Source organism: Fundulus heteroclitus, chromosome 18 (assembly GCF_011125445.2).
Source record: "Fundulus heteroclitus isolate FHET01 chromosome 18, MU-UCD_Fhet_4.1, whole genome shotgun sequence".
Taxonomy (NCBI): domain Eukaryota; kingdom Metazoa; phylum Chordata; class Actinopteri; order Cyprinodontiformes; family Fundulidae; genus Fundulus; species Fundulus heteroclitus.
The window spans coordinates 11,718,897-11,731,305 of NC_046378.1; the positions used below are offsets into that span (position 1 = coordinate 11,718,897).

General features: G+C 43.0%; 1 protein-coding gene across 1 annotated transcript; it reads left to right on the forward strand.

The window, feature by feature from the left end:
• The first annotated feature begins 697 nt into the window (after positions 1–697).
• On the forward strand, positions 698–12,030 carry LOC105934691 (vomeronasal type-2 receptor 1). The gene is made up of 14 exons (XM_012874799.3): positions 698–1,029; positions 3,101–3,392; positions 3,474–3,716; positions 3,804–3,995; positions 5,065–5,190; positions 5,309–5,481; positions 5,703–5,823; positions 5,893–6,120; positions 6,219–6,342; positions 7,603–7,763; positions 9,133–9,328; positions 9,418–9,653; positions 9,871–10,070; positions 11,210–12,030. Exons 1-14 carry the CDS (start codon positions 812–814, stop codon positions 11,541–11,543), a joined length of 2,844 nt encoding a protein of 947 aa, XP_012730253.2. The 5' UTR covers positions 698–811; the 3' UTR covers positions 11,544–12,030.
• Positions 12,031–12,409: the final 379 nt, after the last annotated feature.

Sequence of the window (12,409 nt, forward strand, 5' to 3'; positions counted from 1 at the left end):
TTCAGATAAGTGGAGCATGAGAACTAAATGCTGCTTCTCCATGTTTGGTTCTGGTTCTGGTTCATTAAGAGCACAGTGGAACCCATGTCAGATTCCCTGTTCGTATGCAGAAACCTGCCGATTAAAGCTGCTTCTGATTAATAGTTCAGTACACCCAGCAGATGTATCTTTGTCTGCTGGAGGTTCAGGTGTGTGTCGCTCCCCCCAGACTGAGAGACAAGATCAAACAGGTCCGTTACACCGCCGACCGGTGCTCTGGGGACCCGGGCCGATGTTGGAACAGTGTGTGAACTGTAGCACTGCGTGTAACTTACAAGTCACCACACGCATCTGACAATTAACTTGTAGCCTGTGGCAGTTTGCACAGAATAATGAGGCGTATTTACACGAGACATAAGGTGGGGAGGCCAGGAGATGAAACGAAAATATATTTGCCCGTTTCTTGGAAATTGTGGAACCCCGAAGTGGTTCCACAATTTCTGTGCTTGAATTCTTCTGAAAGTCCAGGATTCAGTCTAAAGGACACCAATGTACCGGGACCTCTCCTGACCCATGGGTGATTCTATGATTCATGGTGGCAGGACTTTTTTTCTTTTTCTTTTACTTTTCCTCAGTCCTAACATCTGAACATTAACGCCTCCATCAGTTATCGGCCGTCTCTGCGCTTCGGCTTCGCTCCTGTTGAATCTGTTACCTTTGCTGCTCTCCTCCCCAGAGGACAGAGGAGACACCTGTCGCAGGATGCTGCTCACTTCTCTGTCTGCTCCAAAGAGAGAGAGAGAGACCTGCTCAGCATTGACAAGGCACGAAAATGAGAGGCTTCTTGCTCGGACTGTTTTGCTTTTTCTGCGTGCACGAATCTCTTCGGGCGGAATCCACCTGCAAGCTGAAGGCCAAGTTCAACCTGAGCGGCTACAAGAATGTGGAGAAGAAGCGGGTCGTGATCGGGGGGATGTTTCCTGTCCACATGCGCGTTGCTTCCAGCGACGGCAACACTTCGGCCCTGCCCGCCTCCTCGGGGTGTGATGGGTGAGTGGGCTCCCTACAAAGCTTCGCTCGCTTGAAAAACAGAGTTTAAAAGTTGGAACAATCTGCTATATCGGTTAAAGTTCGTAGGTTTAACGGGCCGGTTACCATCTGATAACCAGACTTTAGTTCTTGACACAACTCCCCCGGTCATCAGGGCCTTTGGGGCCAATTAGCTACAGCAGCCGTCCTGTTATGAAAACATGTCTTTATGGTGTAATATTAAACAATAAGGGAGTCCGTGAGCGCTGAATTAGAGCGATGCTGCCGAGACACACAAAAAAAGTTAGTCTGAAATAAGTATTTCAGCAAAATAGGCGAGTAAAACTAGCCTCAGCACAATAAAAACAACTCAGCAAATATTCTCTCTCTCTCTCTAAAATATTCATTCTTCCTCTAACGAAGCCAGTAGTAACAGGTTACGATTAGAAATCAGCATCAGTCACAGGATAGCCAAATGTGTAGCGCTGGAATCATATTCGCTCAACTCTTCGGATCATATTTGGAGGTTTTAAAACGTTAAATTCATACCTCGCGTTTACAGATTTTTCTGTTTTTGAGCTAAAGTATGCCCCAGGCAGATTTAGATTTTAAAAAGGTTTGTTTCAGGTAGGAAATGAGACAGGGATTTTGTGAAAGGTAATAAAATGAATAAAAAAAAAAAGGGTGTCAGAAATTTTTATTTATGTCTTATTAGATAATCACATTATTTTCTAAAATGTATTTATACCCTTTTTGTTTTTCAGTGTATTAGTATGTGAGTTCTTCTTCTAGCTGCTAACCAGAAGAAACACGTTGGTAAAGTTAAAACAAGTCTTTACAGAATGGCTTTAATTCAGCCACATCAGAGTTATTATTATTTTTATTTATTATTATACCATGTGCAACCTGATTAAAGTCATCCTACAGCATCTTGATTGAATTCAGGGCAAGACTTTGACTAGGCCACTCTAAAACCTTCATTTTTGTTTTCATTTTTTCAACCATTCATCTGTAGATTTTCTGGCCTGCCGCTGCTTGAGATTAAAGTACCAAACTGATGGCGGGAAATCCTCTTTCAGGACTTTTTGGCACACAGTTCCATCTTTTACGACAACCCATACGCGTGTTGAACCAACAAAGCAGATCTGGACCATCACACAACCTCTACCATGTTTGATGTTTTTCTTTTCTAGGAAGCTGTTAGTCGAGGTTAGTTAGTCGGCAGATCTATAAGGAGCCACATGTTCCAAAAAGCTCACCAGTCTTTGTGTTATTTTTGGTCAACTGTGGCTTTTTCCTCAGATCTCTCCCAAAGATGTTTCAAAAAAACTGACCTTAACTGAGACAAGTGAGACCTGCAGGGCTTCAGATGTTATTTTGAATCCGTTTCCTAAGGAAAATTAAGTTGTTTATTCCCATTAATTGAACAAGAGGGTGATTAAGTCAAAGTATCTTATAGTCCCCCATGTGAGACATTTGGAACACTGTCTAAAAAAAGCTATAATTTTAATGATAAATGCAAATATGTGTTTTCACATGGGAAGGAGTTGGTTTGATTAGCATACAAATGAAATAATTATTTTAGAACTGCATTTTGTGTTTTGTCTTATTTTTTCTCTCATTAAAATTTGTTTAATGATTTGAAATATTTAAGTATGATGAAAAAGCAAAACCAGAAGAACTCTAAAGCAGGTCATTCATTTGAAGAGAGACGTGCATGCAGCATCTTAAAGGACCAATTTCGCTATCACTTATAAAAAAAGACATTTAAAGGCCGTATGGCATCATCAGTAGCTTTAACTAACAGACCGGCGCCCTGAGTATATAGATTTAAAAGCTTCCAGGTGGAAACACAATGGAAATGCTCATTGTACCTTATTTATGCTTGATAAAATCAAGGTCTGTGGCTTTTCTAGCTCTGAACTGTGATAACATTTCACTTTTAAATATGGATTCTGACTTGTGTGATAGTTTTAATGCTGCTGGGATCGACTGCTGGTGTGGGGACCCCAACCAGCAGGTTAGTTTGCTGTGATTCGAGCCGACCCTCTCAACAGTTGTGCTGCTTCCTTTTTCTTTGACCACGCTCCAGGTTCAATTTCCGTACTTTCCGCTGGGCACAGACCATGCTGTTCGCCATCAATGAAATCAACCAAAGGGAGGACCTGCTGCCCAACACTGACCTGGGTTACGTCATCTATGACTCCTGCTTCACCATCTCTAAGGCCGTGGAGGGAACCCTGACCTACCTGACGGGGCAAGATGAAGCGGTACCCAACTACCGCTGTGGCGATGGGCCACCTCTCGCTTCTCTGGTGGGTGCTGGAGGCTCTGATCTGTCCATCGCCACAGCCAGGATACTGGGGCTTTATCACTTCCCACAGGTAGGCCACTGTCGATCGTCAGAATAGGAGATGAAGATGAGAGAAATGGATAACAGGTTTTTTTACTGCTCATGTCTTCAGGTCAGCTACTCCTCAACGTGTTCTGCACTGAATAACAAGTTCCAGTTCCCCACCTTCTTAAGGACCATTCCTAACGACCTGCACCAGTCCAGAGCCATGGCCCAAATGGTGCTCCACTTTGGCTGGACCTGGGTGGGCACCATCGCTGCCGAAGACGATTATGGCAAATACGGCATCAAGGACTTCAAGGAGCAGGTGGAGGAAGCTGGAGTCTGCATCTCCTTCTCGGAAACTCTGCCTAAGGTAGATCGTGTTCCTTCGCATCGTCCGATGCCCTTTTGGGGCAGAGCGGCACTGTGTCCTAACATCAGCTCTGTGCGTGAAATTTAGGTGAGCTCACCAGAGGCCATCCAGAGCATCGTTCAAACCATAGTTGAGTCCACAGCCAAGATCATCGTGGTCTTCTCGTCAGACGTGGACTTTAGCCCTCTCATCGGCGAGCTTCTCCGCCACAACGTGACGAACCGGACCTGGATCGCTAGCGAGGCCTGGGTCACCTCGGCCCTCATCAATCAGCCTGGGGTGAGAGCTCAGCGACCTGATGGCATTTGACTTGTTTGTTGAAGATGTCGTCTTTTAGCTTAATTTGATCGAGGGAAAGAACAGGATGTTTGAGGTTGGGTTCTGTTGAAAGGCTAGAGGCAGCTCATACCTTACTGGCATATATATATAAAATGTAGGTGTCTTCATTTAGTACGAACCCAGATTAGTTGGTCCTGGAGGATGAAGCTAAACAGCGTGTCCTTAAAGGGGCCAAGAGCAAAGCAGACTCCCATCACCTCTAAATCTTTATATATTTATGTATAGACCTGCAGGCGAGCTCAGAGGAGCTCAGTTACATGCAAATTCACCTGGAACTGGTCGCCCAACAATGGAGAGCCGTTAGGCTCATCGTTTGCCTGGCACACAGGAGGAATGTTGTGGTCACATGTCGGTGTGAGTTGGAGTGAAACTTGGCAGGAATCAAACCTATCGCTGTGTTGTAAGTTTTTGAAAGTTGAAACCTGAGCTCTCCCTCCTCTGTTGTTCGGTCGATCAGTTCCAGGTGAATTTACATGTGAATCTAATCTCTAAAAAGTTCTCGCCAGGTCTATAAAGCTTGGCCTCCACGCTACTCCAGACATTTTGAATTGAGAAATCTACTTGGATAGGAAGCGAAACGTCCTCAGCTTTAGAACAGAAGTCAAGTTCTTTTATTTTTTTAACCTTTTTAGGATTGATCATGACCTGAATGACTGAGAATCTTCACCAGCATAGCCTCCCTCACTGATTCTCTGTGTAACAAAATCCTTGACTTCAGTAAATTAAAACAATAAAAACTGCCTAAAACAGTTGCACATCTTTTAGATGTTTCCCTTGTCCAACACACCTCAATCAAAAGATTTTTTTTCAAAAGTCAATCACTGATACGATTGTAGAAATCTGTTTTGGGCTTCGTCCCCCTCGGACTGCCCATTAGTTTTGACCTCTGTGGCCAACCAATGAATGGAGACAACAGTAGAGTCTACTGGAGGTATTAACCGATTAAAACACAGCCTTTAAAAAATCATGACCCTTCCCTTTAATGTGCCTGTTGTCTTTCCTTCTCCAGGTGAACTCGATCCTGTCTGGTACGCTTGGCTTCGGGGTGAAAAAGGCTGACATCCCTGGTCTTCAGCGCCATCTGCTGGATCTGGATCCCTATGCAGATGCCGTCACAGAGGAGTTCTGGGAGACGGTGTGCCTCAGTTTATTTGACCCAGCAAACTCGACAACGCACCACATGTTTGTTGGGAACTGTGTAGCTGATCCATTAGGCTGTAAATGTGTAAATTTTATGTAATTGTGTCTCTTAGCTGTTCAACTGCACACTGGACTATAAGAAAGCGATGAGAATGGCCAAAGAGGTGAACGGCACTCTATCCAGAGCGGGGAGGGGGCTACCAGATGGTCTGTGTACCGGCAGTGAGTCTGTGGCTCAGCTCAATAATACCTACTCTGATGTCTCCCAGTTACGAATCACTTACAGGTCAGTAACCCCAGCTCAAGCAACCATTAAACAAGTCACTGATGCTTGTAATCTCCATACTCCGTCCCTCTACCGCTGCAACTGTGACCGCTATTTACACATCATTCAACCAATGACTGACACTGTTTTGGGGACAGCAGGCCATAAATACTGTATATACAACCAATGTTTTCGGTTGAAGACAATGACGACGATTGCTAAGACGAAACGTGGTTCCACAGTGTTTACAAGGCAGTGTACGCCGTGGCCCACGCCTTGCACAACCTGGAGCACTGCGTGGAAGGGAACGGCCCCTTTGTTGGAGGCAGCTGCACCAACATGACCAACTTTGAGCCTTGGCAGGTAGGCATGTACAGATTTTACAAAGATCTTCTCGACGTCCTCATAACTCACCAACCATGTCTCCCGTAGCTGATGTACTATGTGAAGAACGTGCGTTACAAGATGCCCAACACCGGGGAGGAGATCTACTTTGAAGACGGCGACATCGAGGCCTTCTATGACATCATTAACTGGCAGGTCAACGGGAATGGAGAGATATCCTACGTCACCGTGGGACACTACAACGGATCTGCCGCGCCGGAGGAGAGGATGCACATCAGGAACGAGTCCATTGTGTGGAACAACGAAGAACTGGAGGTCAGTTAGATGGTTGGTCGGTACAGGAGCTAAGGATGCGCCTCATTTATGCCATGTTACTGTGACTAAACTTGTCTTTCCCCCGGAACGTGTCCAAGCCTCCTCGCTCAGTGTGCAGCGAGAACTGCCAGCCCGGCACCAGGAAGGGGATCCGGCAGGGGGAGCCGGTCTGTTGTTTCGACTGCATCCCATGCGCTGACGGAGAAATCAGTAACACCACAAGTCAGTATACAGCTTTCCAGTCTTCTTTCAGGTATCTTAAAGTGATGCATACAGGTTGAAACACATTATATACCCCAACTAATATTTAGTCACACCTCCCTGAGCTGTTGCCTTGGCCCTGGCCATATATTTAACCACTCCTTTTGACAGAAGTGGTGTTTTTTGCAAATCGGTGGACGTCCTCGCAAAGACTCAGAATTGGCCATATAGTTGTAATAGGTTAAAGTCAGGGTTATGGGACGGCCATTCAAGAAACTTAATGATAGCGTCACCTATTTTGAAGACTGTTGGACCAGCTCAGTGTTTCTCCTATCTTGCCATTAAGCTCAATAAGGGTGTAAGACTGGCTTCACCATGGAAAGGGACACAGCCGTTCCTATTTCATAGCAAACTTAGGCCTTGGTGTCTTGATTGTTTCTAAACACCCTGGCCGATTTCCTTTTAGTTGATAATGACTGCATGGATCTTTTTCCAGACCTCGGTAAATGGATCAGCCATCGCAAACACTCCCATTCAGATGTAGTAATTTGAACACATGATCTTGCAGTCGGCCATTGTTTGGAAATTGCTCTGGCAGGCTTTCCCATGTTTTATAACTCTACGATTGAATTTTTAGATTTGAGTTCCTCTGACTGTCTAATTTTCCTCAGTACTGGCCAAATTATTTAGTTCTGTCAGACAAATAGAAACCACAAACTTCACCACCGCTTACAAAAGACATTATGGTAAACTGACACATACGTTTAAGCTTATTCATGTTTTATTTTGGGGGAAAAAATCTACTTGTAATTAAAACATGTGCTAAAAAAATCTTTGTTCTACAAAACTCTGATTAATTGTTCAAGGAGCAGCCGTTCCAGCCTCGATTAAGAATAGTTAGCGATAAATAAATGATAATAACCCAGAGTTGTTCGATGTTTTTAGTGATCCTTTTGAAAATCTTTATCACTTCATTTTAAAGTTCTGAAAAACTTGTTAGAGCTGAATGCTTTGATTTATTGTGGCTGATAAAGTTCCTTTTTTTTTTTTTTTTTTTTTTTTTTTGTAAAATAGTGCCCATGGCTCTCTTTACCTGAGATCTAAGCGTTATAACCCAAAAAGACAAGAGTACCTTTACAAGTACATTCAAGTCTACAGTCTGTCACTTTTCTTTGACAGCATAAATAAGATCATTCTAATAAGCCTAATGTATTTAAAGATATTACCCCACTGCTTTCGTATCTGTTACTCTTTAAATGTTCTGTTTTCCTACTTCGACAGATGCCCGTGAATGCATCCTGTGTACTGGGGATGACTGGTCTAACCAAGCCCACGATGCCTGTGTGCCTAAAATCATTGAGTTCCTGGCCTTTGGAGAACCGCTGGGTATCACACTGATAGTCATCTCTGCCTTTGGAGCTTTAATAACCATAGGTGTTGGGGTAAGAATTATCTCAATTAATATTTTTACATACACTTTATAAGGAGGCTTTTATGAAGGATTTAAAAAGAATGATATTTTCCCTCAAACTTTTGCCAACTTTGGTCATTTAGGGATACACTGTTGGCAAAATACCACAATATTGACAGAGAGATTTTGTTTTTTAGGAAATATTTTATTACTTTCTTCAAATTGAGAAGTTCATCTACATTTCTTTAGTATTTCTGTGATTTGAGTCAAGAATTTTGGTTGTTGTTCCACAAGTTTCCTACAATATTTTGCAGGTAGTATGGTCCGTTCCTTGCTCACACACACCTTTTCAGCTATGTCCAAAAATCTGCTACGGGACTGAGACCAATTTGTGACTAATTTAGCTGCATGCTAGTGATTACTGTCCATTTAGAATAGTCCTTTATGCCCAAGCTTCCTGGCTGGTGTCTTGAAATGTTTTGATATTTGCACAAAATTTTCTTTCCCACCGATTCCATTTATCTTCTCACAACATGATGCCTGCACTTCCCAGTCGGCGTGCCGTTCTCAGACTTGGGGGGCTTCCCATGTTTTCTTCCAAATGTACTAATGGTCCTTATAGCCATTTCATCAGACCACAGGACATCTTTGCCCCTGAGTGCATCTACAAAATCTTATCTGGCTTTTTTATGCTGATTTTGCTTCTTCTTTATCGAGTGGCCTTTCAGCCCATGTCAGCGCAGGATCCATTTTGTTGTGGATAATGACGCTCTCTCACCAGCTTCAGCCAGCGTCTTCACCAAGTCTTTTGCATTGGTTCTTGGGGCGATACCCTCATCTGCACCAAAACACTTACATCTCTTTGGTAACACCCTCAGAAGGAACAGTGAAATGGTCGAACATTCCCAATACTGTTGTTATTTGAACATTTGAACGCGGCACCTTCAGATAGCTAGAAATTATACGCAAGGACAAGCCAGACTTGTCGAGGTCTACTATTCTCTTCCTGATATCTTGGCTGATTTTCCAATGATATCACGTAAGCAAGCTGTATGTTTGATGTTTTGCCTTAAAATGCACCCACAAGTTTGCCTCCAGTTGAATTAGAGGCTGAATGAACCTATCAGAAGCTCACAAAAGGCCTTAGTGTGTGTAAACATCTCAATATGCAGATGATAACAATTCTCCAAAATTATATGCTTCATTATTCTGGCATTTAGTTAAAAAAAAAAGATTATAATAAGGTTATCTGACCAAAACACGATAAGGTTATCCTGATGTAACATCAGCCTGTAAGGAAAACATGGTTATATGTATTTTTATACAGTGCATGTAGCCACTGAAAACTGAGTGCAGAAGCATAAATATTAGGTGTTTAATTTCCCTAATTCCTTTTCCAGGTGGTGTTATTTATGTACATAAGAACTCCTCTGGTCAAAGCCAATGACCCCCTGTTGAGTTTCTTGCTGCTCTTGTCTCTCGTTGTAACCTTCCTCTGCTCCATCGTCTTCCTCGGAGAGCCACAAAACTGGAGCTGCATGACCAGCCAAGTAGCTTTAGCTCTTGGCTTTGCCCTGTGCCTTTCTTGCATTATGGGTCAGTGAACAGTAGAAATCAGCTTTACGTTTCATTTTTCTCCTCATCTTAGGATAGCCAGGTACCCTGACCTGTTTCTTTGATCCCAGGCAAGGCAGCTGTGCTGATGCTCAGAGCCCGAGCTCTGAAAAAGGCCAGAGTCAAAGCCAAGGCAGCTGCCAAAGCTGCAAAAGCTGCAGCCGAAGCAGCAGCTAACAGCGGCAGTCCTGACGTGATATTTACCAGCCCGGCCAACAATGATCCAGGCGCTTTGGATAAGCCCGAAGTTGACGTTCTCACCTTTGGCCACCAGAGGGCGATGGCTGCTGTGGCAACATTAATACAGGTGAGACATTTTGGGAAAAGACTAAACTAGTCACATGAGATGAAAAGAGGTGTAAGAAACACAAAAGTAAATTCCCTGATTTCTGAACATAGGTTACCTCAGGTCCTGAAAAACCCATAAAAACCCGAACCGTAACCCTCCCAGATGTCCACATTGTGGGTCAATAAAGCAATTTCTTATCGTATTTCATCTTAAAAACGATCCTCCCTCTGTCTAGGCTGTGGCGTGCACTGTTTGGCTCATCATCCTCCCGCCACACCCGGTCAAGAACACCGCTGCCCAGAATATAAAGATCATCCTGGAGTGTGACGAAGGCTCTGTGGTCTTCATCTGTTGCATCTTCGCCTATGACATCCTGCTGGCTCTGCTGGCTTTCGTCTTTGCCTTTATAGCCCGCAAACTGGAAGACCACTTCAGGTACGTAGCACAGTGCTTGATAACGAACAGATTGACGTTTTTCAAGCAGGGGTAAATGTTTTGTTTGTAAGGTTTTCGCAAATAGAACTCTGGTGTACGCATTTGTGTTCAGTCCTCAATACCCGTGAATAAAATCCAGAGCAACGTGAAAGCCTCAGAGGCCGAGAAACAAAGCCGACAGGTCAGGGATGAAGCTGTGGAGGTTTTAAATCTGAGTTAGGTTGTGAACAGTATCCCAAGTGTTTAACATCTTGTAGAGCACTTAGAAATCCTCAGTTCATCCCCAGTTCAATGGGAAGAGGATGGCATCAAGTGCAAACCTCTAGAGACACGGCTGACAGTGTAAGACTAAAAGCCAGAGCAAGAGGCAGTTTCTGTCTATGGACTGTAGACAGAAGTCCATAGACAGAAACTGTCTATGGACAGTTTTTTAGAAACTGTCAACTTCTATTGACAGTTTCTAAAAAATCTGGGCTTTATGCAAGTTTGGCAAGAAAAGAGCCACGAGAAGTACCATGGAAAGTTGGGTTGGAGTCCTGTCAAACAGAGGGAAGAAAGTCAGATGAGAAACATTGCGGTGGCAGCATCAGGTGAGGGTTTTCTTCAGTGGGGACAATAAAACTGGCCAAAGTTGATGGGAGGATGGATGGGGATAGAAAAACCTGTAAAATGCTGCAAAGGACTTCACCTCCCAGCAGAACAACAAGCGTTAACACAGTCTGGGCTACAATGCAAAGGCTCCAGTTAAAGCATGATAATGAATTACAGCAAGGTTCACAGATACCATCCATCCAATCTGACTGAAGTTGAGATTTTTGGCATTGAAGAATGAGCTAGATCTCAGTGTCTTGGTGTAGAAAGTTGGTAGCAACATGCCTCAAAAGACCTGTGGCTGTAATCGCAGCAAAGATTCTACACATTCCTGACTCAGAAGGGCAAAATACCATTGCATCCTACATTCATATGATTCTTATTCATAAAAATGTCTGAAAAACATTGTGTTGGTTTTTGATATGTAATGCCAATAAAAAACATTATAGTTTGAAGTTGTTTGGAGACAAAATAAGAAAGGATCTGTAGGAGGTTGGACCTCCCGTTCTACTTTAAGCCAGCATGTATGCTTTTGATTTATCTTCCAGTGAAGCCAAGTGTTTTACTTTTGGCATGCTGGTCTTCTTCATCGTCTGGATCTCCTTTGTTCCGGCTTACCTCAGCACCAGAGGAAAGTTCATGGTCGCTGTGCAGATCTTTGCCATCCTAGCCTCCAGCTTCGGCCTGCTCACCTGCATCTTCCTCCCCAAGTGTTACATTCTCCTGCTCAAACCCGATCGCAACAAGGAGGAAATGATGAAGCCCAGGCCCAAACCCAAAGATGGCACCTCCACCGGCACGTCCGCATCTCTCGCTACAGCTGCTACGGATGTCAACACATCCTTTGCTTCCACGGCTATTGATGAACTGCCGGGAAACTGAGATGAGCCACAAAGATATGTAATATCAATATTGAGTTGGTCTTCCTATTCTAGTTGCCCAGGTTTTCAATTAGACGAAAGCATTCTTAAATTATATTGCACAACGAAATGAATATTTATTTAAAATTAAAGCTGCTGTGATATTTGCTTAGGCAACAAAGAGACTTGTTCCTTCTACTGTCGTCCAACTCCTGCTGTTTAAATGCAGCTTATTTAAATTTAATGTAATGTTTACCTCTCTCGTTCTTTTTAAATTTAGGTTTTACTGCAAAACTGTTCAAAACTAAAACTAGATGCTTTAATTTATGTTTTAAGATTCGGAAAAGATATGTTCACTAAAGAGTCTGACTTTACATTACTTGAATAACCTCTGTATGTTTTACAGTTTAGCGTTACTGTTACTTATACTTTAGTTACTTATAATGTAATACAATGTATTCATAATCATTGTAATGGTATGTGTTTTTATCAAAAGCAATAAATAAGTTTCCCCCTCATTCTTTATTTCTGAAACTCTAACTACGGGTAGGAATTAGTAAGGCTAAAAGTTAAAGTCCCTTTAGGCACTAAAGGGTGTTTTGTTTACAGCAGATTGGATTTTAGTTCAAGGCTATCAACTTCTAGGAAAATTAAACTGCCTAATGTACATAACGGGGTTTATAGCAGATGAATAATCACATTTTGTGCAAATTAAAGTGTGTGTGGGGTGGGGGGGTCTGTTGAGAGATATAAAGTCACAGGAGGGAGTTTGTATCCCTCCTGGCCTGGGATAAACATTTACGGTTCCATAGAATAAGCAAAAAAGTCTCAAACTACAGAGTGATGTCTGAATTTTCCTACTGAACCTGTAGAAATACACAGCTATTG

Bases quoted from the DNA above. Each gene is read 5' to 3' on its own strand.
- LOC105934691 (XM_012874799.3), top strand. From the start codon at position 812: ATGAGAGGCTTCTTGCTCGGACTGTTTTGCTTTTTCTGCGTGCACGAA. The intron at 7,764-9,132 runs GTAAGAATTATC...TTCCTTTTCCAG, and splicing joins TAATAACCATAGGTGTTGGG to GTGGTGTTATTTATGTACAT. The intron at 9,654-9,870 runs GTGAGACATTTT...CCCTCTGTCTAG, and splicing joins CTGTGGCAACATTAATACAG to GCTGTGGCGTGCACTGTTTG.